The sequence below is a fragment of the Tympanuchus pallidicinctus genome, unplaced genomic scaffold, assembly GCF_026119805.1.
Source record: "Tympanuchus pallidicinctus isolate F22 unplaced genomic scaffold, pur_lepc_1.0 scaffold22, whole genome shotgun sequence".
Classification (NCBI taxonomy): Eukaryota; Metazoa; Chordata; class Aves; order Galliformes; family Phasianidae; genus Tympanuchus; species Tympanuchus pallidicinctus.
The window spans coordinates 4,353,890-4,378,076 of NW_026294739.1; the positions used below are offsets into that span (position 1 = coordinate 4,353,890).

A 24,187-nucleotide genomic window follows, 5' to 3' on the forward strand; every position below is an offset into this window, starting at 1 on the left:
GTACATCTACCAACGATCCACCTCCAAGTCCTTCATGCAGTGGTTTACTGTTGACAGTGCTAGGAGCAATGTTACACCAATTCATTTTTGCAGGCAATATTGCTAACTTGTGTCCTTCAGTGCTGAAGCAAGTTTTAAATTTGCTTTATAAAGCACAGCTCTCATGTTATTTTGAAGGAATTGCGGTGCATTGTTAGCATATCACTATGCAGATAAATTGACATGTTATGTGCTGTAGAATAATGCAGCTGAAGATATTGGGATGCAGATTTTGTGTGCAGACTATCCACTTCTTGCTTATGTGTATCTTTCCCTTTTCTTTTCAAACCCTTTGGTCTGAATAGTTTCTTTTCCATGTATCCCTGCACTTCTAAGAATACTACATTGCCAGTCCTTTTTGCTCCTCCTATGCCATGAAATACTCCTGATCATCTCCATATTCATTGTGATCCTTTTCATCCCGGGCCATTTCATGATGCTACAGAGAAGTGTTTTTCTCTTGTGTGTTTAAATGGCTGCCGTATCTCTGGTTCTTCCCTTTGGTGTCCTGCAGAGTTCCAGCATCTTTCTCTTCATCCAAACCATTGGAGCAGTGTTCTTGTAGGTTCCACTTGTCCCAATTAGAATGACAGTGCCTTGCCTACAGCAGTGACCCATCTCTGAATGCTGGACCCAGGTAGGTGGAGTTCAGTCCTTGGCCACTTTGGCTCCTCAACAGGGAATAAGTTAATTTAGAGCCTCCTGTACATGTTTTGGGTGTTTCTGAATATTAGGATGGCTGTGCTGGAGGTGAAATTCACACTGCTTGCTTTTAGGCTTTCCGTTTAGCTGATGTGTGGATGTATTGGTCAGCTCTCTCCTCTTCATAAATCTCTAATCACCTCAGAGAAAGGTGACTGAAAACAAAGTTGCCTTGTGAGGTTAGAAAAGCGTTTGGCATTTCATTAGCAAGTTGTACCAAAAAGGAGCAATATTCAGCATCTCTTAGGTGTACCTGTACAATGCAGCAATAGCAAAAGTTGCAAAGGGCTGCAGTTTTTTATTGATCATCTACCAAAGCTAATAGCAATGGCTAATAGCAGCATATCACCTCAAGATACCCCTGCAGGAAATAAGCTCAGACCTGCGCATTTTAACTTTGAACTTGAGTCTTCTGTTCATGTGTCTGAACAGTCTGTATGAGCACAGAGGAGTTTCCTGTCTTCAAGCAACTGTCTTGAGTGAGAGAGACTTGTTTTTCTGTGGTTGACCAGATAGGTATGGCGTGGCTTTTGTTTTTGGAGTGTCTGGCATGGAAGTGGCTGAGCATACCTTGTGTCTCCATTTCATTGGCTACTCTGTGTGCTCTTGCTGCTTTATCTTACTTCTGTGCCTTGAAGCAGAAGTTGCATTGGGATTTTGCCAGCTTCTTTCACAGATTTAGTGATTAAATAGAGGGAACAAAATATCTGCAAACATCGATTTTCCTTTGTATAAAGGAAAAAGAAGGAAAACATCACCATTTCTGCCTTTCACTAGGTACTTAACAGTAGAGCCTGAAATGCTGCTATATGGAAGTGAGAGCTACTCTGGCTGTTAATTAATGACAGAGTGGTGCTATTGCCTGCTTGTGTTCTTTTGATGAGGAGATAGGAACGGTGCAAAAATCAGCCTGCTCACACTAACCAGGTGAGTGCGTGTGCTGTGAGGTCAGCTTGGTGCAATTCTGGGTCAAGCCCAGGGAGAGTGTGAAGAGGAAGAAAAGGTTTGTCTGAGGACTGGTTTGATGGCCAGCTTTGTTGACAGAGCGATCCGGAGGCGATGGATGCGTGGGTCTGGCTCCCAGCCACTGACAGGTGTGTCGGAGTTTCAGGTGTGCCAGGGAGTTTCTACTGTGTTTAGCAAGGCAAGATCTTCTGATGTAGCTGTAAGTTTGCAGGTTTCGTTTCAGTACTTGAAATGCAAAATGGAGCTCATTTCCACCCACAGGAATGAGTTCCTGTAAGCCTAGCAAGACGCAGGAGGTGCCCAGCATCTCTGACAGAGAACAACGTGCTTCTCAGAAACCACCTGTGGCTGGAGCAGAGACAGTCCTGCACACAGTTGCAAGAAACAAGCACCGCAAGGCAAGAAGAGCTGTGCTTTGGTTGCTGTGGGAAAGACAGAGCTCCTTGGTAGGAAAAAATGAGCAGAGCTACTTACACTGCTAAGCCTGGTGCTAAATATTGCTCACTTTGTTTGAAACTCAATGTAAATGGTTTTGTAGGACTGATGCAATCGTGCTCTGCTCTCAGCCCTCCTGGGGTCCTCAGTTTTATGTGCATCTCCTGTGGTGGTGCCATGTCAGATTTAAGGTATGGCTGCATCATAAGAGGGGTCCAAGCTGCCGGGTAGAAATTTCTGCTCAATCATAGAAGTCACGTGGAAGGAGGCAGTTGCAAAAGGTCAAGATACCTGAATTAAAAGACATGCCAGCTATTAGCAGCTTACTGTGTTAAGCTGTCTTACTTAAGCTGGCTGTTCTCCTGTTTTTTATTCATAAACAAATTGAGGCTGGTGGGGCGAAGAGAAAGAATCGCCTCATTTTTAGAAGCAGGAGCCAAAAATTCCTGGGAAAATTCCCAGGTAGGAAGCAGAGGAGGTCCAATGTCGTGTGAAGATAACTCAGCGTAGTCTGTAGAATGAGTAAATAAACACACCCTGAGAGCTAATGCAAAACACTTACTGAAACAGATACTGTACTCCTTCAGCAGAGCATTAAAAGAAGGAAGAGCCTTGGCAGTAAAATGCTTTGTCCAGAACATGCCCACTCCTGCTCTTTGTAATTTGCAATTCCACTGTTGTTTTGATGTTTTTGACTCATTTTTACTTCTAATAAACTTGTTCATAATGCAGAGCCCAAAATCCAGGTCAAACTCTTCCTGTTGTAGTGATTTTCTCAAAGCACAGGGTTTTCCCTGCAGAACGTGCACTTTGGATCTGCAGTTGCATTTTGGTGAAGCAGCTGCCCTGCTGACTCTTGCTTTTATTTGGGAAGTTTACGTTCAGAGCAAGGAAAGTGCTTTTAATCTTCTATGCCCAGCAAGCAGACTGCTTGTTCCATTGCTTTGAAATACAGAAAAGCAGATTGGCAAGGATTGCAGGCTGTGTAGCACAGCAGCATGCACACGTTTGGTTTCATGCATCACCAGGAAGCTGCAATCCCTGCTCCCCGGCCCAAATAGCTGGAGCAGTTGGTTTGGCTTTGGCACGGACTGGGGAACCCAGCAGTTTTCTGTCTAGATAGAAGTCTACCAGTTTGGTTTTGAAAGTATCTTACGCCTTAGCGTCACCAAGGCTCTCAACCCAGGTTTATTTGGCAGTGAAATAATTGCCAGACGTCCTAGGGGATTCATATGTACAGTTCCTTGAGTTTTCTTTTTGTTCCGAAGCAGCCTGTCTACCAGGGGCTTTTTCTCTTCTCTAGCTAAGATACTTTCTGCTGTTGAAACTGATGTCTGTATGAGTGCTTTCACGCAGTCGTATTGTCTGAAGGCTTTGGCATTTAACAGATGTGAAAAAGGGACAGGATTTCTCTTTTCTGTTAGAATTTCATATTTTGGGAGAATTATGGATTCTGGTTGATGGTGTCATGTTTTTCCCCCTGAACACTTTTTGATGTTGATCTTCACAGCCTGGTACAAGTTGTGACTGGACTGAACCTTGAGCAGCTGCTATGAGGTAACAAATGCTACAGATACTGGCCTGATTTGATGGACAGGGAGAGAAGATGAACTTCAGGGAAAGGGAGGAGGGGAAAGGGATTTCTCTGTTTTATTTTGTTGGTTGCTTTTATTATTTTATCTTAAGGCCTTGCTGTTTCATGCAAGCTGAAATTACCCAAGTTTTAAGCGAAAAAGAGAAGCAAATTGTGTTCTTGTGGAAAAGATGGTTTCGCTGATCTCTCAGCTTAATATTTAGGCTGCTGCAATCGAAGAATTAACGTTAACTGAAATGCTTACGACAGCTTGAAGCAAGTGTAGGGGAATTCGAGGAGGTATTTACACTCTTCTGCAGTAGGATGCGTTCGCCACGTGAGGGCAACGTGCCATCGGGCTTTGTCTTTTACCTTTACCCATACGCGGAGGAAATAGGTGGCAGTTTGTGGTTTTTGCCTGGACTTTTGTTGCAGTGTGTGTGGCTGAGCAGCCATGTTTCCGTGCAGCCCGTAGCTTGTGTATGCTTTGGGGTTTCATGCTGTTGATTCATAACTGCTGCTGGCTGTAGACTGAACCTTCTGGGTAGGAGGAATATGCTTAGACAAGCACACCAGTCAGCCCGACAGGAGTTGCAGAGCAAGTACCTGCATGTGTGTGTGTGTGTGTGTGTGTGCTCACACACAGGTATGAACATATGTTGTGCTTAATTTGTCTCCTGTAATTGCCACTTTCACCATGAGAGCTAACTTAAAATGCAATTATGAAAGTCAAAGTGGGTGATTACAGAAAAGGAGTGCATCCACTATTTTTTAGTTAGTAACTTCAAGTGAGCAGACCTGATTTTTTTTTTTTTTTTCCCTTTAAGTGCTTATTCCTGTCTAAAAGAATTGGACAATACAGAAGATCATAACCTGAGACTCTTGGACTTCACACTTCATAAAGGTGAACTGATAGGTACGGTGTGTCCTGAGGGCTTGCCCCAAAGCAGGGGGGAGCAATCTGGAAAGCCCAGAGGATTACCTTTGTGATAAATGCTCTAGCATGATGGCTGGGGATGTGGAGGTGGAAAGACAGGCATTTAAGATTGGAAGCAGAACACCCCCACTCTTCCCAAATTTCTGTGGCATGGAAATCAGTTTCTGTAGTTGTTTTAGCAAAATGCTGCTAATTATGATCGTTTCTCATTAATCTCTGCCACTTTGCAAAGTATCTTCATTAATGTTAAAAAAAACAGTGTTTCTCCAGTCCTTCCTGGTGCTTATTAACAGTAAATGAATCCAGTGTAAGAGATTCCAGAAAACAATAGGTATTGGTTTGCCTGTGTCATCCATTCTTTGTGTGCATAATGCAGCTCAGAACTCCTGTTATCCAGCTATCCCTGCTTACTTTGACGTGATGCTTTTATCCTTTGCTTATGAAAGTCAGGTGTAGGAACCAAATTATAGAATTTCACTCTTCTCTCTCATGTTTTCCTATCATCTAGGGTACAAGTGTCTTGTGGGTAAAGAACAACACCTGACTAACAGCTGAAACTGGCTTGGTTTTCCTACTGGGGAGTGGTCTGATGCAACTCTGAGCTTAGGCAGAGAATTTGTTTATCAGGGATGAGACAGGTTGAGGAATGATTCACCCATCCACACAGCCCAGTCTCCACTGAGATGTCAGTGTTGATGTGGAAGGCAGGCCAGAGGACAGGCCTGGCACACAGGGGAACTAGGCTTACGTGTGGTTCTGGCACAGTCCATCACAAACTGCAGAGTACTTTAGTGAGTCCTTCTGGGACTGAACACTTCCAGATGATGAATGTGGTCAGGGGAGTCACTAATTCTCATGATGTACAGTATAAGTTCTGAATGTATTTTTGGATATATTTTTCCATCCCGGATGCTTTGCAGCTGGTCCTGTGAAGACAGGTCCTAGGAGGTCAGGAGAAAGAAGAGCAATTGTCCCATGGCAGAACTATCAGCCTCGCATTCAGCCCTAGCTAACACTATGCTTAGGCAGGTAATGATGTTTACTGGGTGTCTCCAGGCAGTGACTGATGGGAGAACTGTAGTACAAGGCAAAATACCTGCACCAGTTTTAACCAAAGTAGGACAGCAGTGCTGATCTGTGGTATCCAAGGCTCTGTGAACAGCCTCCCCCCCCTCCTTGTAAAGATACTGATGGCTCAGCTGGCCTGCCTGCAATGAAATCTGTACCCATCCATCTTCAGCTCTCCAGCATCTGCATGCCTATGCATGTTGTCACAGAGTATCAGAAGAGCATGCTAGAGAAGTGAACTAGTGATGTGCAGCCCAGCTAAAGTGGGGAGGTATAGAATACATCATATATACATTGCTTAAGTTGTTTTGTGTCCTACCTCAACCTTATCTTCTGCTGTGCATAGAAGGGGAGACGAAACTTAAGTTGTTTGTCAGGTGATACGAAGTTCTGTTTCTTAGAAGTCTCCTAATACATAACTGAAAAAGATGTCATGAAAAGATGAGTATTTTTTTCAATCTGTGTTGTACCTCTTAGCCACGATAAATAATTTGAACTGGAAGCTTTTCCAGATGCTGTCTTCCTTGGCTTCTACCTTTATCCAGTGAGCAACTAAAGAAGGCAATTACACTGTACTGTAGTAGGAGGGTAATTCTAATTATCCCATTTGGACCAAGAGGAGAATGTAAGGCAGACTAACTTCAGTTGAATGAACGAGTTATGCACGACCACTTTTTATCTCACAATGGTAAGGTTTTACTTAGTCTTTGTGTTGCATCCTTCCAACATCAGCAGCTGACTCGTAATGAAATTATCCCTCTCCTAGCTTCCTTGTCATATAAATGATTCAAATGTACTGCCTGGTTGATCAGGAAGTTTGCCTTTATAGAGGTTAAGAAAACTCTCAAGTCTTTGTGTTTCTATTTTCTATGCAGACAGCTGTGAAGCATGTATTGCTGACTCATGATAATAGCATCCATTTCCTCTCTCAGGGCTCAAGTCTGTTCACCACCACCACGTCTCAAGCATGTTTTGTGTGTTCCAGCAGCCAAGCAGTTTTGTAAAAGGCTGTGTAGGACAGAGGCTCGGTCTGTTAGGGCACTTTCTGTTTGTGCCCTGCTCAGCTGGGATTAGGAATGCATCATCCATTCACGAGCTGTTGCTTGCTGAGGGATCCACTGAGTGCAAGGTGTACAGCTGACACTTTCTTCTGGCTTGTGTATTTGGAATCTCATTCCTTTTTATCCCTTTGTCTGCCTCAGGATCCAAAAATTGCAGGTCCCTTCACAGCCTGGCCTGCCAAAGTGCAGAGTAGAAGCATGAAAGCCTCTAGGGACTTCTCTAACAGGATCTATTGTAGGAAGGTTTTTGCATTTAGGCAGTAATAGCTGCCATTTGTTATCAGTGGGGCTGCATTATCTGTCCTGAAGAATGGGGAATGCAAGTATGAAAAGGAAACTTCTTAAGGTTTAGGTGATGGTGAGTAAACTGGTCCCAGTGCAATGCTTGTGTTTCCCGCTGAGCTCTTTGTGCTGGGATGAAAGAATAGTTTTTGTCTCTGGTGGGTAGGAAGGCTGGAAATGAGCTGTGTGTCCAAGTCGAGGTGTGGGCACTTAAACACAGAACCTCCAGTGCTTTTTCATTACTGGATTGCTTCAGCCTAGCAAACCACACGTATTTCATGTGAGCAATTAAAGTGAGCAAGACACAGAGAAGCACAAACAGCAGGGTGCTGGTGCTTCTAAAGACCTGCAGTTACTGCTTCCTCTCTAATTGTTGTGATGCTACTTTTACAGCCATCAGCATCAGATTTGTTCTCCATTTTAGTAAGAGCTGCTTTTCTTTTTCTTCTTTTTTCCCACAAGGAAATCTTTGTGTTCTTTTCAGATGTTAAAGGAAAGAAGGGATTGAAATGAAGATGACTTTGAAGCGTCTGCTTTAAAGGATGCAAACACATCTCGGTGCTTAAGCTGCAAATAAAGCTGGCTGCTCCACGGGAGTGCAATGCAAATAGCAGGCAAAACAAGGTATTGAAACATCCAGTTCAGTTAAGAAAAGCCTTCAGTTTACCGGAACAATTTTTTTAATGAATGGAGTTACCTAAAATGTGTATTCCTGCAACTCTCCGTACTCTTCTTTCCACAGGTGAGCTTGTTCGGCTCCATTTCAGTTTAAGGCAAATGGACAACACTGTGCTCTTTAAAACCTTGTGACTTTCTCTTTTTAAAGGAGGAGAATGTTGCTCATCAGGATTTACTCATTAAATTTGTGAGCTCCTTCTGTCTGTGGGTGAGAGTGGTGAAGCTGCTCTGGGATGAAAGGGCTGTTCTGCATGTTTTGTGTGCTTTGTTAATATAAAACTCAGATGCTGTTTTGCTTTTCAAATTGTTGTGAAAAGGCCAAGTTCTCACATACAGGATGGCTCTTTGCACGTCGCGTTATTGGCCACCTGGCCTTCCCTCGAGAAACCAGCGTGTTTCCCTTTTTCTCTTACTTCTCGTCTAGAAAAACAGGCTCCGGTGAGGCGGAACGGGGAGCTGTGTTGAAGGTGTCCCTTTGTGGGGAGCACGGCCTTGGCAGCACTCCGCCTCAGCATCTGCTTCTGAGCGTGCTGGGAAACCAGAGGGTGTGTGAGTCTGTTGGAGCAGCGCGACTTCCAGCTGCAAACAGCGCTCGGTTCCGGGCTGAGGGCCGGGCTTGCTGCCTCGGCCAGAGGTTCTGATGCCCTCAGCCCTACGGGACACGGCTGCGCCTCGCGTCAGCGCTGGGTCCCACCCAGCACGTGGTCCGTGGCTGCGGACAGGCGTGAAGGACAGCTGTGCGGAGCTCCGGATAAAGGGTAAAGCGTTTCGTGCGGGCTCGAGGAGCGGGACGAAGCCCAGCGCCGGGGCTGACGGCTGCCCTCGTCCCGCGCCGAGCGGCATTCCGGAGCTCGCAGCGGGCACGGGGAATCCGGGCGGCGCGCCTGGCTCGAGGCCTCCATTCACCGGCGGCTTTCTGCTTGCAGACGGAAGGCTCCTGGGGCAAACAGAGCCTTTTTTGTTGGCCGAACCCGATCGCCGAGGCGAGGCCGCGGCCCTCCCCGCCGTGCCGCCCAGGGCCCTGCCCCGGGCTGGCCGCCCAATGGCGGGGCGGGGCGGGGCGGGCTCGGCGGGGCCGGGGACGCGGCGGAGGCTGCGGGGCGGCGGGAGGCACCGCGAGGTGAGGGCGAGGCGCCGTGCGGTGCGGTGCGCCGTGCCCGGGGCGGGGCGGGGCGGGCAGGGAGCGAGGGGGAACCCGGAGTCGGGCGGCACGGAGGGCGGGTCGGAGAGCGGCCTGGCGCTGGGCCGCGGCCTCGGGTGCGGGCTGCGGCCGCCGGGGGAACCGCTCGGAGCCGCGTCGGGAGCCCGGAGTTCCGTCCGGTGCGTGAGTTTGCGTTCGGGGCGACGGTGCCTGCGCGCCGCCGACTCCTGCTCCGCGCTCGGTCCGCTGCCGCCTCGTCGCGCTTCGGCCGTTTTGTCGTAATGGAGCTGCGATGAGGCGACGGGGGAGGTTTGGTGGAAGGAATGCGGGGTTTGGCTGTATTCGGCGGCGAGCAGCCCGACGGCCTGCCGGTGTGTGCTGCGTGTTCTGCCTCCCCTGCCTGGGACGGCGGCTGCCGTGCCGGGGCGGCTCGGGGTCTGCGCCGTGTTGTGTAGCGCCCAGCACGGCCGTGGGAGCGCGGCCCCTTCGTGTGGTGGGAGGGGAGATGGAGCTTGTGCTGGAAGCGAGGAGCGTGGGCTGAAGGCAGCGGCAGGCACGGCTGAGGACTGCGGCCTTCTCAGCACGTTCGTTGGGTTTCTGATGCATCGGATGGTGCTGCTGTGGCGGTTCTGCTGAGCGGTGACCTGAGGTGGTGACGGCAGTAACGCCTGAACGCTGGCGCCTGGTGAGCTGAAGCTTGTTTCCAGAGCTGTCTGTGAGCTCCTGTGGCCCCGTATGTATGGGAGCACGAGGCACCCAGCTCGTTCTGCGTGGAGGCTGAGGATGGAGCGCTGCAGTGACTGTCAATGACCAGAAGATGCTGTGCTTGAAGGGCTACTTGACGCTACCTTTGCAGATTTATTGCTAGCTGATAAGCACTATATTGCTTATTTTTGATGTCTGGTCTCTGTTTGTAAGGAGATGATCAGGGTAAGCGCTTCAGGCAAAGAAGAATGGGCTGGGTGAACGCAAGGGAGATGTAATTCTGTGCTAACAACGTTTTAATTCTGCACTGATGTGAGAGTGCCCAGTGGCATTCACTTTTCCTGGTAACACCTGCGAGGAAGGACTTTGCCACCTGCAGCTTGTTTGTCATGGCTTTGCTCTCTCCTGCCTTATCGCTAGTAAAAACCCAGGATCTCCTGGTTGATTTTTAGTTTGGCCACCTGTGTTACATACCTTCAGGTACCATCTGGCTGCAGCTGAGCAGAAGGCAGCTGGAGGGCTTTATTCCTTAGGCACCCCCAGCAGTGCCTGTCCCTTATATGACTGTTGACTTAGAGCAGGATGAACGTGTTTGTGGAGTGGTTCTCTGCTAAACAACCTAATGGTGATACATATAATTAATTGTGAGTTAACTTGGGTTGCTTGTAAGCTTCTGAATAACAGCAGTAAAACCTTTCTACGCTTTCAAGTTCTAGGGAGTTCTGTATCAAAGTGATATTGTGGCAGCCAGGTCTGGTTTCTCTTCGTGTTGGTAGTTAGAGATGTTACTTGTGCAAGTGTCTGCAGATTTCTGCTGTGGAGGTGGTTTCCAATCTTGTGATCTAAAGGTTTTAGGTCTTGGCAGTGGATGAGTGGCCGCACAATCAGGAGAGGATGGTGAAATAAAATACACAAACCAGTCTGAGAAAGGAACTTCCTTCTAATGTATCATAACTGGAACTGGTAGGTCAGCCAATGGGCAGTACGTGCATACTTTTCAGGTTGAGATCATCCTTCTCATGCTTTCTTGTTGTGAAAATCAGCAGCAGGAGGGCTGGGGCTGCCTCCCCATGGTGGTTTCCAGCTGTGCTGCTGGGGTGGTCTCTGAAGGATGGAGCCAGCCCAGCCCCTTAGCAGGGATAGGTATGCTGCTCAGACATGCCTCCTGTGCCACGGCAAGTTTGTCCAGTTGAGCTGTACAAGCCCCAGAACACAAGAGCTGGCCCTAGCTGCAGAGGCTGCCCTTTGGAGCTGCTGTTCCCTTGGAGCAGGCAGGAAGCTGGGTGCTGCACCCAGGAGCAGGCTGCAGATCTGGAAGCTGCTGAGCAGCTTGATCCCCTCTTCTGTGTTCTCATCCTTGCATAGCACATGGCACCAAATGTTTGGCCCCGCTATAGGGCATGGGGAACACAAACAACAGCTCTGAGGGCTTTTGTTGTGCTTTTTTCCTCTGCGTCAAATTAAACATCTGTTCTGCTTGCAACAACTGCTGCCACACCATGAAAGCAAGGACGCTCCGTAGAGGTTGGCCTGCTTGAGCTGCAGTAGATCTCTTTAACTGAGATTTTTGCCCACTGATTTAGTCTGGGTGCAGTGGAGGCTTGCTAGTAAGATGCAGTTATCTGCCACAGAAATCTGCATTATGGCAGCTCTGAGCCGCCAGCATTGGTTGAAATGGTCACAGTTTTATGAGAGTCATCACTTTAAAGGATGAAGAAAGTTAATTGCTCCTGTTATCTCGGGGTGTGTCGTGACTTTGTAGCAAAGCCAGCGGGCCGGTTTGGTACCACTGAAGGAGGAGCCTTGCGCTCCCCTTGGCTGTTCCTCGTGGCTTTTCTTGTGCCGTCAGCAGTGTTTGCTGGTTGTGGTGACCTGGTTTAGGGAGCAAAATCAGCAGGAAAATTAATTGGGCAGAAATGAAAATGTCAGCGCTTAAGGAGTGGGGAGGGCAAAAGTTTGAGTATCCTATTTTCTAACTGTCTTCTGCAGTAGTCATCCTCCTCCTCAGCAGCTGGGGTTTTTTTTGTCAGTATTTCATCACGTTTGTTCTTTGTTTTGATGATGGGATGAAGAGATAAGGGCTGTACGTTGATGGTGTTTTCACCTGGGATGCTGCAATTCTCTATTCTAGGTTTCATTTGGACTTTGCTTGGTGTTGAGAAATGGGAGAGATAGAAGGAACATACAGGGTCCTGCAGACTCCTGGCTCTCGCTTGGGTGTCCAGAAGAACGCTGGGGTGAGCACTTTGGAGCCAGGACAGAATCTCTCTACTGCAATGGCATTATCACCTGCCAGAACGCATGAGAGGGACCTGCAGATCAAGATAAAGATGTTGGACAACACGGTGGAAGTACTTGACGTTGAGGTAAGAGAGGTGTGAACCTGATTTCAAGTACACTTAGCTTTGGGTAACGTAAGCGGATGGGATGTGCTGCAAAACACAGCTGGGACGTTTTGAGGTAATATCAGAGGAAAGATAGGGATTTTACCTGCTTAGGAGCAGCTAAATGAGTGGGACCTCTTGCTTTTTAAAATCTTGTAGAGTAACAGATGTTTGTGGTTTTACCAGACACTTATTTAAATAGAAGCACATACTTTCGCCAGAAATTTCAACTGTTATTTGCTTTGGGGGAGCACCAAATGTCTTGTGCCAAACTTCTTGTTTGCCATATGCATCTTCATTGCTTTGGCAGCTGGGAGAGCAGAAAGGCTTTTGTATTTGCTACTTTTCGTTAATAATTTGTATCCTCAAGTGGATTTGTTCATGTTAGAAAGTTTTTGCTTGTCACAACTTCCTGAAGGTCAGTATTTAAAAGTATGCTTGCTAAGGAAATCTGCCTTGAGGAGTATGAACCACACCAAACCACTGGGGTGGTTCTCTTTCAAATAAAAGTAAAAATAATTTAAAGAAGTTCTTAAAATTCTCGTTTCATTCTTGGTTAGCATAAGTCAGTTGTGTTGCTAACTAGGAGACATAGCCTTGGATGGACAGCTCTTTGTAGCAGCACTGGGAGAAATTCATGGTGAAGCAGCTGTGGTAGAGGGGTTGAGGCTCTGGCTGCAGCAGTGCCCAGAGATGGAGCTGGGTCTGGGGCACAGTGTGTAGAGGTGGAATGTGCTTTGCAGCTTGTCTGAGCCTCCCAGGGAGGCAAAAGTGTCTCAAGTGAGAGCTTGAGAGGAGGCATGGGCAGTTAATCTGAAAATGATGTGGTGCTCCCAAGGAAGTTGTGTCATCTTACTGGTTAAACATGGATCTTGCTTGCATATAGAAGTTTATTGTGGAGAACCATTCATGGTTTTTATTATCTGTTTCCTTTAAAACTCTGAAGTTAAGGAAGGTGGTGAAGTCTTAAAAGGAGCAGAACTGAAAGATAAATACAAAAGCTTTTCTTTTGATTCTGCCATCAAAGGGAGATGCGTATCATGGCAAAAGACACTCTCCCTGCTGCCTTTAAGGACTGCAGTGAAGAACTTTGTCCTCAGAAGATGCTTGTTGGCACAGTACTCATCGTCTGCAGAGGGGCTCTTTCTCTGCAGAGCTGTGGGGGAGCTGAAGTAGGAGCTTCATATTTTGTATCCCTTAGAAGGCGGTCTAAAATGATCCACACCTGCAATTTAAATTGAAGAGGGCAAATTGCTGCTACTTTTTCTTCTTATTTTCTCCTTTATCCAATGCCAGTTTAAAATACTTACCTGTGTTGTGGCAGATGCTGGTGGGTACCTTCCTTTGGTAGCTCTTCCCCATCAGCCAAGCTTTGTCTAACTCACCGGAGAGCAAAAAGGGGGCAGACAAAATGGCATCACTGATGGGATGGGGTGTAAAATAGGAAGGGAAATTTTTCCTTGGTGTTAGGGTATTACCTAGAAGAGTGAGTTAAAGGTGCAGTACAGCTAAAATATGCTGTCTTCTGTCTAAGATCCAGGGTCTCTGTTCTGCATCGTAAGTTTTCAATTGTGAATGTAATCTGTTTAAGGGAGCTGATGTTTAAAGCACACTGAGGAAGAACTCTCTGAGGAACGTGTCCTGAATGCTAGGGCTTGGAGAAATGCTTAAATGCTTTCTATAGTTTAAAAAACCTGAAATTTGTGTGATTATGCTTTCTATTTTCCCTTCCAAACCACTTCATTTTTATAGTCTTTCTCCTGCTTACATTCAGCTTATTTCACTCAGATTTTCCATGTGCCATACCAAGGGGTATCTGTCCCCTCTAGGCTAGGTCTGCCCAAATGGGTGCTTTTGCAAACTATGGTAAATGGCTGGAAAACTCAATTTACTTCAAAGTAAGTGGGGTCTTGCCATAGAAGCTTTGCCAGCTTTTCCTTTTTCTTGGAAGCCTTGGATCAGCATAAAAAATTGGGCAAGTTCATGTAAGTGGAGCAGTGTGAGCTGAGTTCGGTTTGTCTTCTTAGCTGTGAGGGTCCTGAAAGGCAGCAATGTGAGCAGCAGCACTGCAGGAATTTGCAGGTGGAGGAAGCTGTGTTTTTATAGCTGCTGGATGCTTTGCCTTCATTTACAGTAGAGCTGCACATGGAAGGCATTACATCTGTATCTGTTTGGTCTGTCAGAGCACAGCACATACGTCTGCATTAGAGGGAGCAGTGGGACTGCTTCCATGCCATTGCTGGGAGATACTGATGGCAGATAGGTCTGTGCTGTCCTAAAACCCAGGTAAGTGAAATAGCAGGTGTAGGTTACAGAGATCACAGTTTCCATTTCTTTCACCTGTTTCCTCTGAGGTAACACATTTATATGAGGACTTTTGCTGTCTGCTCGCTCTGGCCCAGTTTCTTCTCTGCACTGGCTTGTAGGGCACTGAATGGAATTGCTGCTGTAACGTGGAATTTAATATGTTGTTAAGTGGAAAACGTGTGCTTCCTTATGGGAGTTATGCTCAGTGCTACACGTGAGCATTCTGAGCCAGGGGTGAAATTGTTACACTTGAAGTTTACCAAGTTGTTTTTGAGTAGAACTTTGCATTTTTTTTCCTGCTGTGCATCTCTTTTCCTACTTCAGAGTTTGGCAGTGAGAAGCACTTGATGTTGTGCTACAGCAGCAGCTTTCCTTGCCCCGTGGCTTCGTTCCCTTTCCCATGTACCCAATCTGCCCGCTGTGTCCCCAATGCAGGACGTGGTGCCTCAGACGTGGTACAGGAGGCTTCCCCCTGTCTGCTCCCTTGTGCTCTGTGTGCTCAGCTCCTTGTTGCACGAAGGCTTTTCGCCACTGCTGCAGGAGTATTAACAGCTTAAATATGTGGGAGGGCAGGCTGCTTGAATCCTATTAAGCGCTGTACCGAAAGAATCGAGATGCTGTGTCAGTGAGCTCTGTGCTCTGCTTCCCCGACTGGGAAGAAATAGTCAAAATTCCAGAAAGAATCGTACCAGATGTTTGTCATTGCTCCGCTTTGGCCATCCTAAATATGGCAAATCAGCAGCCTTAGGGCTTATTTTTGTCTGACCTCAGCAGCAAAAGTTAGTAATTCACTGTTTAACGTTCGGAGTTATTGTAGGGTTTAAAATAAAGTAATTGAAGCTTTGCAACTTTTGGGTTCTGCCGTGTGCTTTATAAACCTGTTATTTTGTGTTTGGGGACCTGACTCTTCTGATGCTATGTAAGAATGTGTGGTGTTGGGTGGGGAAAGGTAAAGCCATAGCTTTCATAGACAGCCTTCTTCTAAGGGAAGCTATGAACTTTGTATTATAGGAACAATTTATTACTTGCAGTTCTTTCAATGTCCCATTGTATGGGGGGAAAAAGGTTATATTTCAGAAAAGGAGAAATAATGTGAGTATTCCTGTAAAGCTTAAAATCCAGAATCCTTTTAGTGGAATGCAGATCGAGCGTTACCACAGCCCTTGAAACACAAGTGCAATATAAAGGCAGCAATAAATGTAGGAGAGCTGTATTGCTCAGCTTAACACAGAGCTGATGTGAAGCTGACCTCTTGTTAAGCTTCCTTTAACTTATTGGGAGCGTGCTGAGAGCTTCCTGCTTGGAATTGTTCTGTCTGGAAGAGATCAAGTGAGGTGAACCGATGCATGGCTTAATTCTCTCACGTATGTGCAGTGCTTCAACTCCTTTATTGAATTCCTTTCGAATATCTTCCAAAGTAGCTAACACACAACCTAATTTTGTGTGTTTTATTTAAAAATTAGGAACTTGTGAGGAAAACACAGTGCCAGCCACAGAAATACAGCATGCTTAGAGGCAGGCCTGAGAAGCTTTCAATTGGTACCTCCCAAAAAAGGGACTTGGCATTGAGCGAGGTGTCTGCTGATAGCACAACCTTGGGAACGTTCAATAAACAGGGTTGCAAAAGCATGCCTTTGTGCCATCTGTTTCTCCTTGTAACACAGAGCGTTGTTGGCAAGGGCTTAAATGTGCCTGCTTGTGTAAGAAGGTGATAATACGCAATGAACGTTTCAGAAGCTGTGCTGGGATGGTGACACCTAGCGTGAGAGGTTTGGGGTTTTTAAGGACTGATGTTGGATGTTGAGGGTTTGTATTGCAAATTTAGGGACGCTCCTGAAGTTTTGTTCTGTTAATATCAGAAGCTGTTTCTTCCCAGGCTTGAAATGGACAAATGTAGGATGAAGAATTTGCACTATTAACGCCTGCTCATATCGAGCTGGGAGAGGTGAAGGCTCCACAAGGGGCTCAGAAAGCCTGAAAGGTACTTGGCAGCTGAGAAATGCTTGTGTGCAGGTGCACTTTCCCAGTCCCAAGATCTGGGTTTACTTGTTTGACTTCCCTGCTCCCTGGGTTGCTTTTCTTCTGCCTCTTCTGGTAGAATGCTTATGCTCAGTGCTTGCTGGCACCTTAATGCAAAATGGAAGAGGTAAAGTGTTTATTAGCTTAAAAAATAGCAGAACCAAAAAACCTGCTTCATGGACAGTCCTCTTTAGAGCTGTCCTGTGTATGTGAAATCAGCCTGGCTTAGCAGTGTTGGGCCTCTCAATCTGCTTCCCTGGCAGACTGGGGGAGCCAGCCCAAAGCTGTAGACATGAGGAGATCTGCTGGAAGTGGGAGAACCAGCAGAGCTCCAGCCTTAGCTCATCTGGCCTGCTGGTATTTATTAACTGTGCTCTGGTATCAAAGCTGTGTCCAAAGTACAGCAGGGAACGATGTTAGGACAGCTAATAGATTACATCAGATAGAGAAAGGCTGAATTAGGTACAAAACCTTATAAAAAGGTACTTCTGATCTTCCCTATGAAACAAAAGGCCTGGTTTGCGTGGGGAATCTTTTATGACTCTCTTATTTCCTTAGTGTTTAAAAATATTTCCCTCAGGTAGGCTTCTCACAGATATTTGCCAGCCTTTTTTTGGCACTTAATGTGGAAGTTTACACATAAAACAAGTATATAATCTTCCCTGAGGTTGATCCTCTTCGTTTGAGACACATAGGGAGTATTATGGGAAAGTAACCTTGCCTATGTAGTCTGTAGCAAGCTGCTGTAGTTACGAATAGCTCTGGGCTGTCGGCTCTGTTGAGTCCATGTGAGCCCTGCAGGGTGTGAGTGTTAGCATGGCCAGAGCTTCAGCTGCTGGTGCCTGAGTGTGTTGTCATGTGTTCATGTGTTCACGGTTGGGCTTTGGATGAACACACAAATGCCAAATGAGATGTGTGGTGCCTTCATGCCTCCTGGTGAATGCCTGCGTCCAGTCTTGTTGATGCCAGCTTAGCTGCTGGTTTTGACACATAAGTGTAATTGCTGGACAAAGGCTTGAGGTTTTATAATCTGTGAGTAAAGGGAGGCAAAGCATTGTATTTGAAATAACACACTCTATCTTTAACTTGCATATGCATGTGTGTATTTATACAATAAGTGTGAAATGATGCCATGCAAGTTCCTAGAGTACATGCAGTTTACATGCCATGGAGTGGCATGGTGAAGGAGATGTAGTGATTTGCACAAATGAGTACAGCCTTGTCATTGGCAGCACTGGGAGCCACCGTCAATCTCTCATCATGTAGTTTCTCAGCCTGGATTAAACTGTTCTGCAGCCTACGTGAGCCGAATGGGCACTGAGGTGTTCTGTTAGGAGCACGAATGTCTTGGAGTGGCGCACTGCTTGTTTTTGAGGGCATCCTGGTGCTGTCAAAGGGGTCATTTTTATAACTAGGCATTCATATCCCTTCTTGTTTTCAGCCACCAAGTTGTTTAAAGCTTGACATGGTGCACCTGTCTGATAGAGCATGCTGGGCTCTCTTCTCTTCCAGTATGGAAAATAACAGAGAATTTTGCTCATCTCCTGGTCACGCTTAGGTGGATCTTCTGCATGCAGCTTGTGTATTTCAGCACTAGATCTCTCTTGGAACTTGGGACCATTTTGTCTCCACGTGCTACTTGCTGGAGTACACATTTCCCAGGTTTGTTCACATAATTCCCTCCCTCTTGGGGATCTTTTCCCATGTCCACAAATTACTGTTCTCCTACTTCCAGGCATCCAGCAGGTCCAGCTGCTCTGGAGGAGCATGTTTGTTGGGTAGAGCTGGTTCAGCTGGCAGTGAGCTGCTGTAGTGCTTCGTGAACTTCTAAGTGATCACAGATTGTAAAGCTAACCTTAATTAATGAGCCAGAGGCTTACATCTGTAGAGTAACTTGCCTGCAGATTCTATTAAAAATAAATCAGGAATTGTAGGAAAAAAATAATCTTGTAGAAAAATCTGAATTTTATGGTTTTTTTAAAAAAAATTATGCCAAATATGTTCCATAATAATGTAGCTTAAAATGGCTCAAAAATTCTTATTTGATTTTGCAATTCCCATGTTGGAGTGAACTTGATTTGAACGCTATGTAGAAATACTGTGACAAAAATTCCTTAAGAAAAAAAAGAAGCTGGACTTAAGGTGAAAATGTGCACCATCTGGATTGTGAAAGAGGTAATAAATCCTCTTCAGAGTGGGAGTGAATCTCCACAGTTCCACTGCTTCGACATTTCAACCTGTAAAAGAAGAGTTTTCAAGCTACCCCAGCAGGAGCTGAAGCAGGTTCTGCTGCCACACTGGCGGAGGTGGCTGTGTATTCTCCATGGAGAGCAGCACACGGGCTGAGGTTGCTGTGGCTTGGTATTGCTTACAAATGTTGGTGTGCACATCAGCCACCAGTGTGAGCTAGGAGTCCTGCTGAAGGCTTGCTCCTAAAATCACACAGAGCTTGGAAGCAGGACTACGCGTGCTGGGCCTTGCTGTCTCAGCACAGATGGAGCCCGTGTGGTCCCGGGAGCTGTGCCTCGCTCTTCTGTTTCCACGTGTATAATTTCATACTTCACATAGGGCGTGCTAATTTAAGTTTGCCACAGTTGCAGGTCAGTGATAAACGGTGCTTAAAACGATCTGTGGGATGCTAAAGAAGAAAGATGGAGAGCAAACTGTGTGTTTAACTTGTGCCTGTGGTACTGAGTGTCCGGATGTTGGAAGCAGCAGCTATTTTAGCCGTGGGGTGGGTGCATAGCAGCAGTGCTCCTGTGCAGCCAGCTCTGCAGCAAGACGTGCTGCCCACGTGTGGGCTGAGAGCAGGACAGCTGAGAGCACGAATGGAAGCTTCCCAAATACTGTTTGCTATGTAGCTGTGGGTGTTTGAACTTCTGGAAACGGGCTGATAGGATTGGTCCTATTGGTAGGGATCTCATCGTCATCATTTTGGTTCCCTTGGATATGTTGATACCAGTAAGCAGTTTTATAACTGTTGGCTCCTGCAGCTGTTGGCCTAATTCTGGGACAAATCAGGTAGAAACAGCCATGGGATGAAGTGGCAGAGAGAATGCTCAGAAAGCTAAACAGCATTTGAGGCACATTTGGCTGAGCACGTGGATTTGGAGAAATGATGCATCTCCCTTTAGCAGGTCTCCATGTATGGGGGCAGGAACCATTTCCATACGAGCTATTTGTTCCAATCAAAATAGAGGAAATTTAAGAAGTACTAAAAAAGATGATTATCTTTACTTTTCCAACCTCTGGATTAAAAAACTAGCTGTGGAGCTTTAATATCCCCACATTTTAGCTGTGAAAGCTGCTACTTAATGAATGGTATTCCTTGCCATCTCATTCTTTATAACAAATATGGTTTATGCATAGTCTGTATTCATAAATGCCATTTTTGTTTATACATAACATTCATGATATTTAGTATCGGGGAGCTTCTGAAGTGTTTTTGATATTTCAAGCCATGTTTGGACAGAGATCTAACAGACTTCAGAAGGAACATGGATAAACAGAGCTCTACAATCACTGACTTGTTTGTATATTTCTGGTTAAGAAAGGAAATAACAAGTTCAGTGTAACTCCTAGATGTAATCATTGATTACCACTTTTCACTCTGCCAAAAAAGGGGAGATCACTTTTTCATTGGGAAGGCCACTGAAGTGCACTGAGAAGGGGGGAAAAAAACCTACTGCATTTTTTAAATGAGGGAGTCTTTATTTATTTGGATTCCTCTAACTTTGTGTGCTCTGCCCTGGCCCTTTATCAGCAGTGGTGTAAAATACAAAATGCTTCCTTCCGTGGACACGCTGTTTACTGGAGGGCTCAGTCTGCAAACAGATGCAGATCCCTGCAGCACAAAGTCCCAGCTCAGCTGCTGTTTGCTGCAGCTGGCAGCCAGTGGTTCCTGCAGCTCTGGCTCGGACAGAAGTTTCCATTCTATACCTCTGTTTTATAACTCTCCGTTTTTTCCAACTCTTGGCATTTGGACTGAAACTTTTCCAGCCTAACTGCTGCCAAATCGTATTTTGGTTTTGGAAAGCCTGAGCGAGGGCAGTTTGTCTGCTCAGGAAAATGAGAGGAATACTTTTTTTTTTTAATAAAAATAGCGTTGGCTTTTTTTTAGGAGGGTTGTTTTAAAGTACGTGGAAGTAGAAAGTTAAGATGTTCTAGAGGACAGATTTGGGAGGTGCTGAGGAAGAATTGGCTTTGATAATTCTGGTCTGCGGTCTGCAGAAGATACATGCTGTGAGTGCCTTGCTTGTTGTGCTGTCTTGCTGGGCTAGGATGGAGCAGCAAAGAGAGGATCACAGAATCACAGAATTGTAGGGGTTGGAAGGGGCCCCCAGAGCTCATCGAGTCCAACCCCCTGCCAAAGCAGGTTCCCTACAGCAGGTCGCACAGGTCGGCATCCAGGCAGGTCTTGAACCAGAGAAGGAGACTCCACGACCCTTGCAAACCAGTATGCAGCCCTGACATGAAAGCGAGATCTCTGTGACCTTCGTGTCAATTTTGATGGGCATCCCCATATCCTGGTAGGAGGTGGAGGAGAATCTGAACGTGGACAGCAGTGAATTCCAATATACGTAAAACCATTCCAAACGTCGCGTTTGCCAGGCGCTGATGGTGAATTTTCCTGTTTTCTTTCATTGGCAGTCTTGAATTTGGATTGAGTTGTCCCTCAATTTCTCAATGGAAAAAAAGGCACAGGCATGTCAGGCTGGCTGGGCTGGCTGCTCCTTCACACGTGTGGGCAGCAGAGACCTGGGCAGCTCTTCTTAGTGGGGCAACCCCTGAGAATGCTGTTGCTCTGCTCAGCTCACCTGCCTCACCTTCCTGTTTCCGTGGGAAAGATGTTCATTAGACATACAGTAATAATTTCAATTTAAATTCCAGAATCTCATAGCTCTTTGAGGGAGGAGGGGGGAAAAAAAAAAGTGATCATCTCATTAGGAAACCTTTATGAAGATTGCAAAGCTTTAGCTGAAGCGCCTGCAGCCTGAATGCATTATTCACCCTAAGTACAGGCATGGGTTCTGCATGGAGCTGGGTCAGTGCCATCACCATCTGCAGTATTGCTGTCAGGGTGCCACACACTTGCATGGTTATAAGGAGTTTTGAGCTGAACGTACAAGCTTATTGGAAAAAAGCTGATGCACTGAACTGCCTTCCCATGAGGACGACTTAAGAGTCTGTAGTTAAGTTAGGGCTGTGCTGCTGGGGGAAGCTTTTGTTAGCTGCCTCTTAAATTTTGTACAGCGTTTGGTGTTTTTTTTTATATATATTTTTTGTGCATGTGGAATAATTTAGTAGTTCAGTAATACCATCAGTTGTCATCCTGGCAGCATATAAAGAGTAATTGAGAACTGTGGAATGGAAAGTATGCCGTGTTGTGAGCTTATATTGAAAATGGGCCCTTTCTGAGAGGCATTCATGCAGCTTCTTGCCCTGACGTCAAAGTGACAGTAATTAAGTAATTCCTTGGAACATTTTGCTTTCTGCTGCTTTCGTGCAGATTGAACAGTGATATGGAGCTGCCTGCTGCAGAGCTAAGCTTTCAGTTTTGTAAGCTTTGAAATTGCAAGGAGCGTCTCAGAAAGGACGGTTGGTTACATCACAGCGTAACAGCTTGAGATAGGTAAACATAGCAGGGCAACTTGAGGGACTCAATGGCCAAAAGGAGAGTTTTTCCACTAGATTTGGAATGGAATAAAAGGCTGTGTTCCGTCTCGAGCTTTGTAACTGACTTCTGTTGTTAAAAAAATCTTTTAAAATGGGATATGAAGGTTGCTTTGCACTTCAGAGGAAATATACTGTGGAATTAAATTCAGTTTAGACCAAGTTTTTTAATCTGGAAGTGACGTCTACATTTATAGTTAGTAAAAAGAATTAGGCAATAACTATAAAATATAATAGTTTTAAATTTAATATTTTGATGGCATCTTTGTAACTTAATCAGTTGTAACAGTTCCCTCTTACTCTATTACCCGATCTCATTAATTTTTCATGCCCCCCATCTTTCTCTTCCTTTTGTGATATTCAGAGTGATTCTGAATAGTAGAACTCAGAGAATGAAAGGATAAAGCAGTCTCTTTATCACCTGGATTTGTGAGCATTGTGCATGAGCAGGAGAAGGCTGTCAGAAATGTGCTGCTGTGCTTTCTGAAATGATGGAACACTTATGCTAATATTTCATCTGTGTTTTAAATTTCAGGGTGGGATCTCAATTACAGGTGATGATGAGGCAGGACAAGTATGTGTTTAATTCGTTCTGTGCTTGGTTTACAGCTGCCCCAAGCCCTGGAGGCAGCGTTTAGGCTATCTGCATGAACTGAAGCTGACCCAGCAGAGGCCCATGAGGCCAGAAGCTGTGAACAGCAATGCAGTCCTGCCTCAAGACTCAGGTGCAGCGCTAACAAGGCACGGTTGGGTCCATGGTTAGGAAGGAAGCTTTTTTGGTGAACTCGAGGCAGATTGCTTCCATAAACCGGGTAAAAATATTTCAGCCACAGTTCCCTTTCCAAACAGGCTGAGAGAATCAAAGAAGCTGTGATTGGCACAGACCTCCAGTGGTCTCTTCATCTCCTGAGGGCTGTTGCCATCGCGAGGTCAGGGCAGCCAAGTCCTGAAAACCCCCACAGATGGCAATTCTGTGGGTTCTCTGTGTACCCTGTTCAGTGCTGCCCTTCTGGGTGTTGCCTGGCATGCAACTTGAATCTATGAAAAGCAATTTGTGGCCACTGACCCTCGCTATGACACTATTCCAAGAAGAATTTGGCTCAGTCATCTCTGTGACTGCCATTCAAATAGCTGTAGGCAGTTATTAGATCTGTCATCTCAACTTCCCAATTTCTTTACCTGGAGCATGTTCTTCTGACCTCTTAGTCAGCCTTCGTCACTTGAGCTGTACCTGTTCCAGGTTGTCTTAAATAGGGTGCACCTTAGCAGTCAAAAGAGCTGCCACTGTGATACATCTATGATATGAATGCCCTTTCTATGAGCTGGAGTACAAAGACAAGTGGACCATCGTGAGGCACAAAGCTTATGGAGTCATGGAGGCATGAATCAGTTTAAAGATGATGCATGGAGGGGTTGGAAGAAAGTACATTATGGTTTGATTGGGTTAATTTTAACAGCTGTATGTAAGTAGCCATGGATAGGACAGAATTTCCTTTCTCATAACAGCACAAGTGGTTGGAACAGGCAGTGATTGGAAGTAGGATTACATCTGATTTCAGGAATGAGAAATCAGAGACATTGTTGCAGCCTATCTTCTGCTCAGTGACTTGTGGAAATTAATGGGTCTACCTGCAAAGGGAGGGTCTGACACGTCCCATCTTCAATAGATGGAAGTACACAAGGCTGGTTGTACTGACACATCCTCAGCAAGTATTGCTGGCTGGAAAGAATTCCTTCATGAGATCAGTGATATCAGTGAGTGATAGAGGCATACAACAGTAATAAAAAATGTATGTGTTTCTGTGCATTTAAAAAAAATCCTACTATATTTAAGGATATTTTTTTCTGCTACTATTTTAGGTTATATCTATAGGTGCAAGGCAAGAGATTTTTTAATTAAGAACTTAGTTTTCATAATATGTTTCTCCAGCAGCACGTGGATGCTGTGGCAGGCAGTCTGAAAACAGACAGAAGAGTAAAAATGTTATGGAAGATGGTGAGGTTTACCTGTATCACTGCTTTCTTCAGAACAAAACACAAACGTACCCATGATGTCTTCTGCAAGGAAAGATTTTACCTAATAAATAAAAAAAAATTCAATAGGCTGTGTTCTTAGAAAGAAAATACCATTGTAGGTATCACAAGACTTGTCTGGAGAAAGAGGAGAGCACTTCTCTGTGTTGTGTGCTTGGGAGATGGCACAGTTGATACGTTCCC

The 24,187-nt window shown here is 45.6% G+C and overlaps 1 protein-coding gene across 8 annotated transcripts in view; it reads left to right on the top strand.

Moving 5' to 3' along the window:
• The first annotated feature begins 8,404 nt into the window (after positions 1–8,404).
• FARP2 (FERM, ARH/RhoGEF and pleckstrin domain protein 2) overlaps positions 8,405–24,187 on the top strand; it is a 58,808-nt gene continuing 43,025 nt past the window's right edge. For 4 of the 8 annotated variants that reach the window (XR_008207819.1, XM_052687242.1, XM_052687246.1 and 1 more), the window contains exons 1-2: positions 8,925–9,061; positions 11,719–11,953. Coding sequence is in view for 6 of the 8 variants with exons in the window: in XM_052687242.1 (XP_052543202.1) it covers positions 11,750–11,953 (204 nt within the window). In the remaining 2 variants the exon portion in view is untranslated. Of the gene's footprint in view, positions 8,500–8,827; positions 8,862–8,924; positions 9,062–11,718; positions 11,954–14,158; positions 14,258–24,187 lie in introns of those variants that run through there. The other 4 variants (XM_052687243.1, XM_052687244.1, XM_052687245.1 and 1 more) reach the window with 4 other exon arrangements.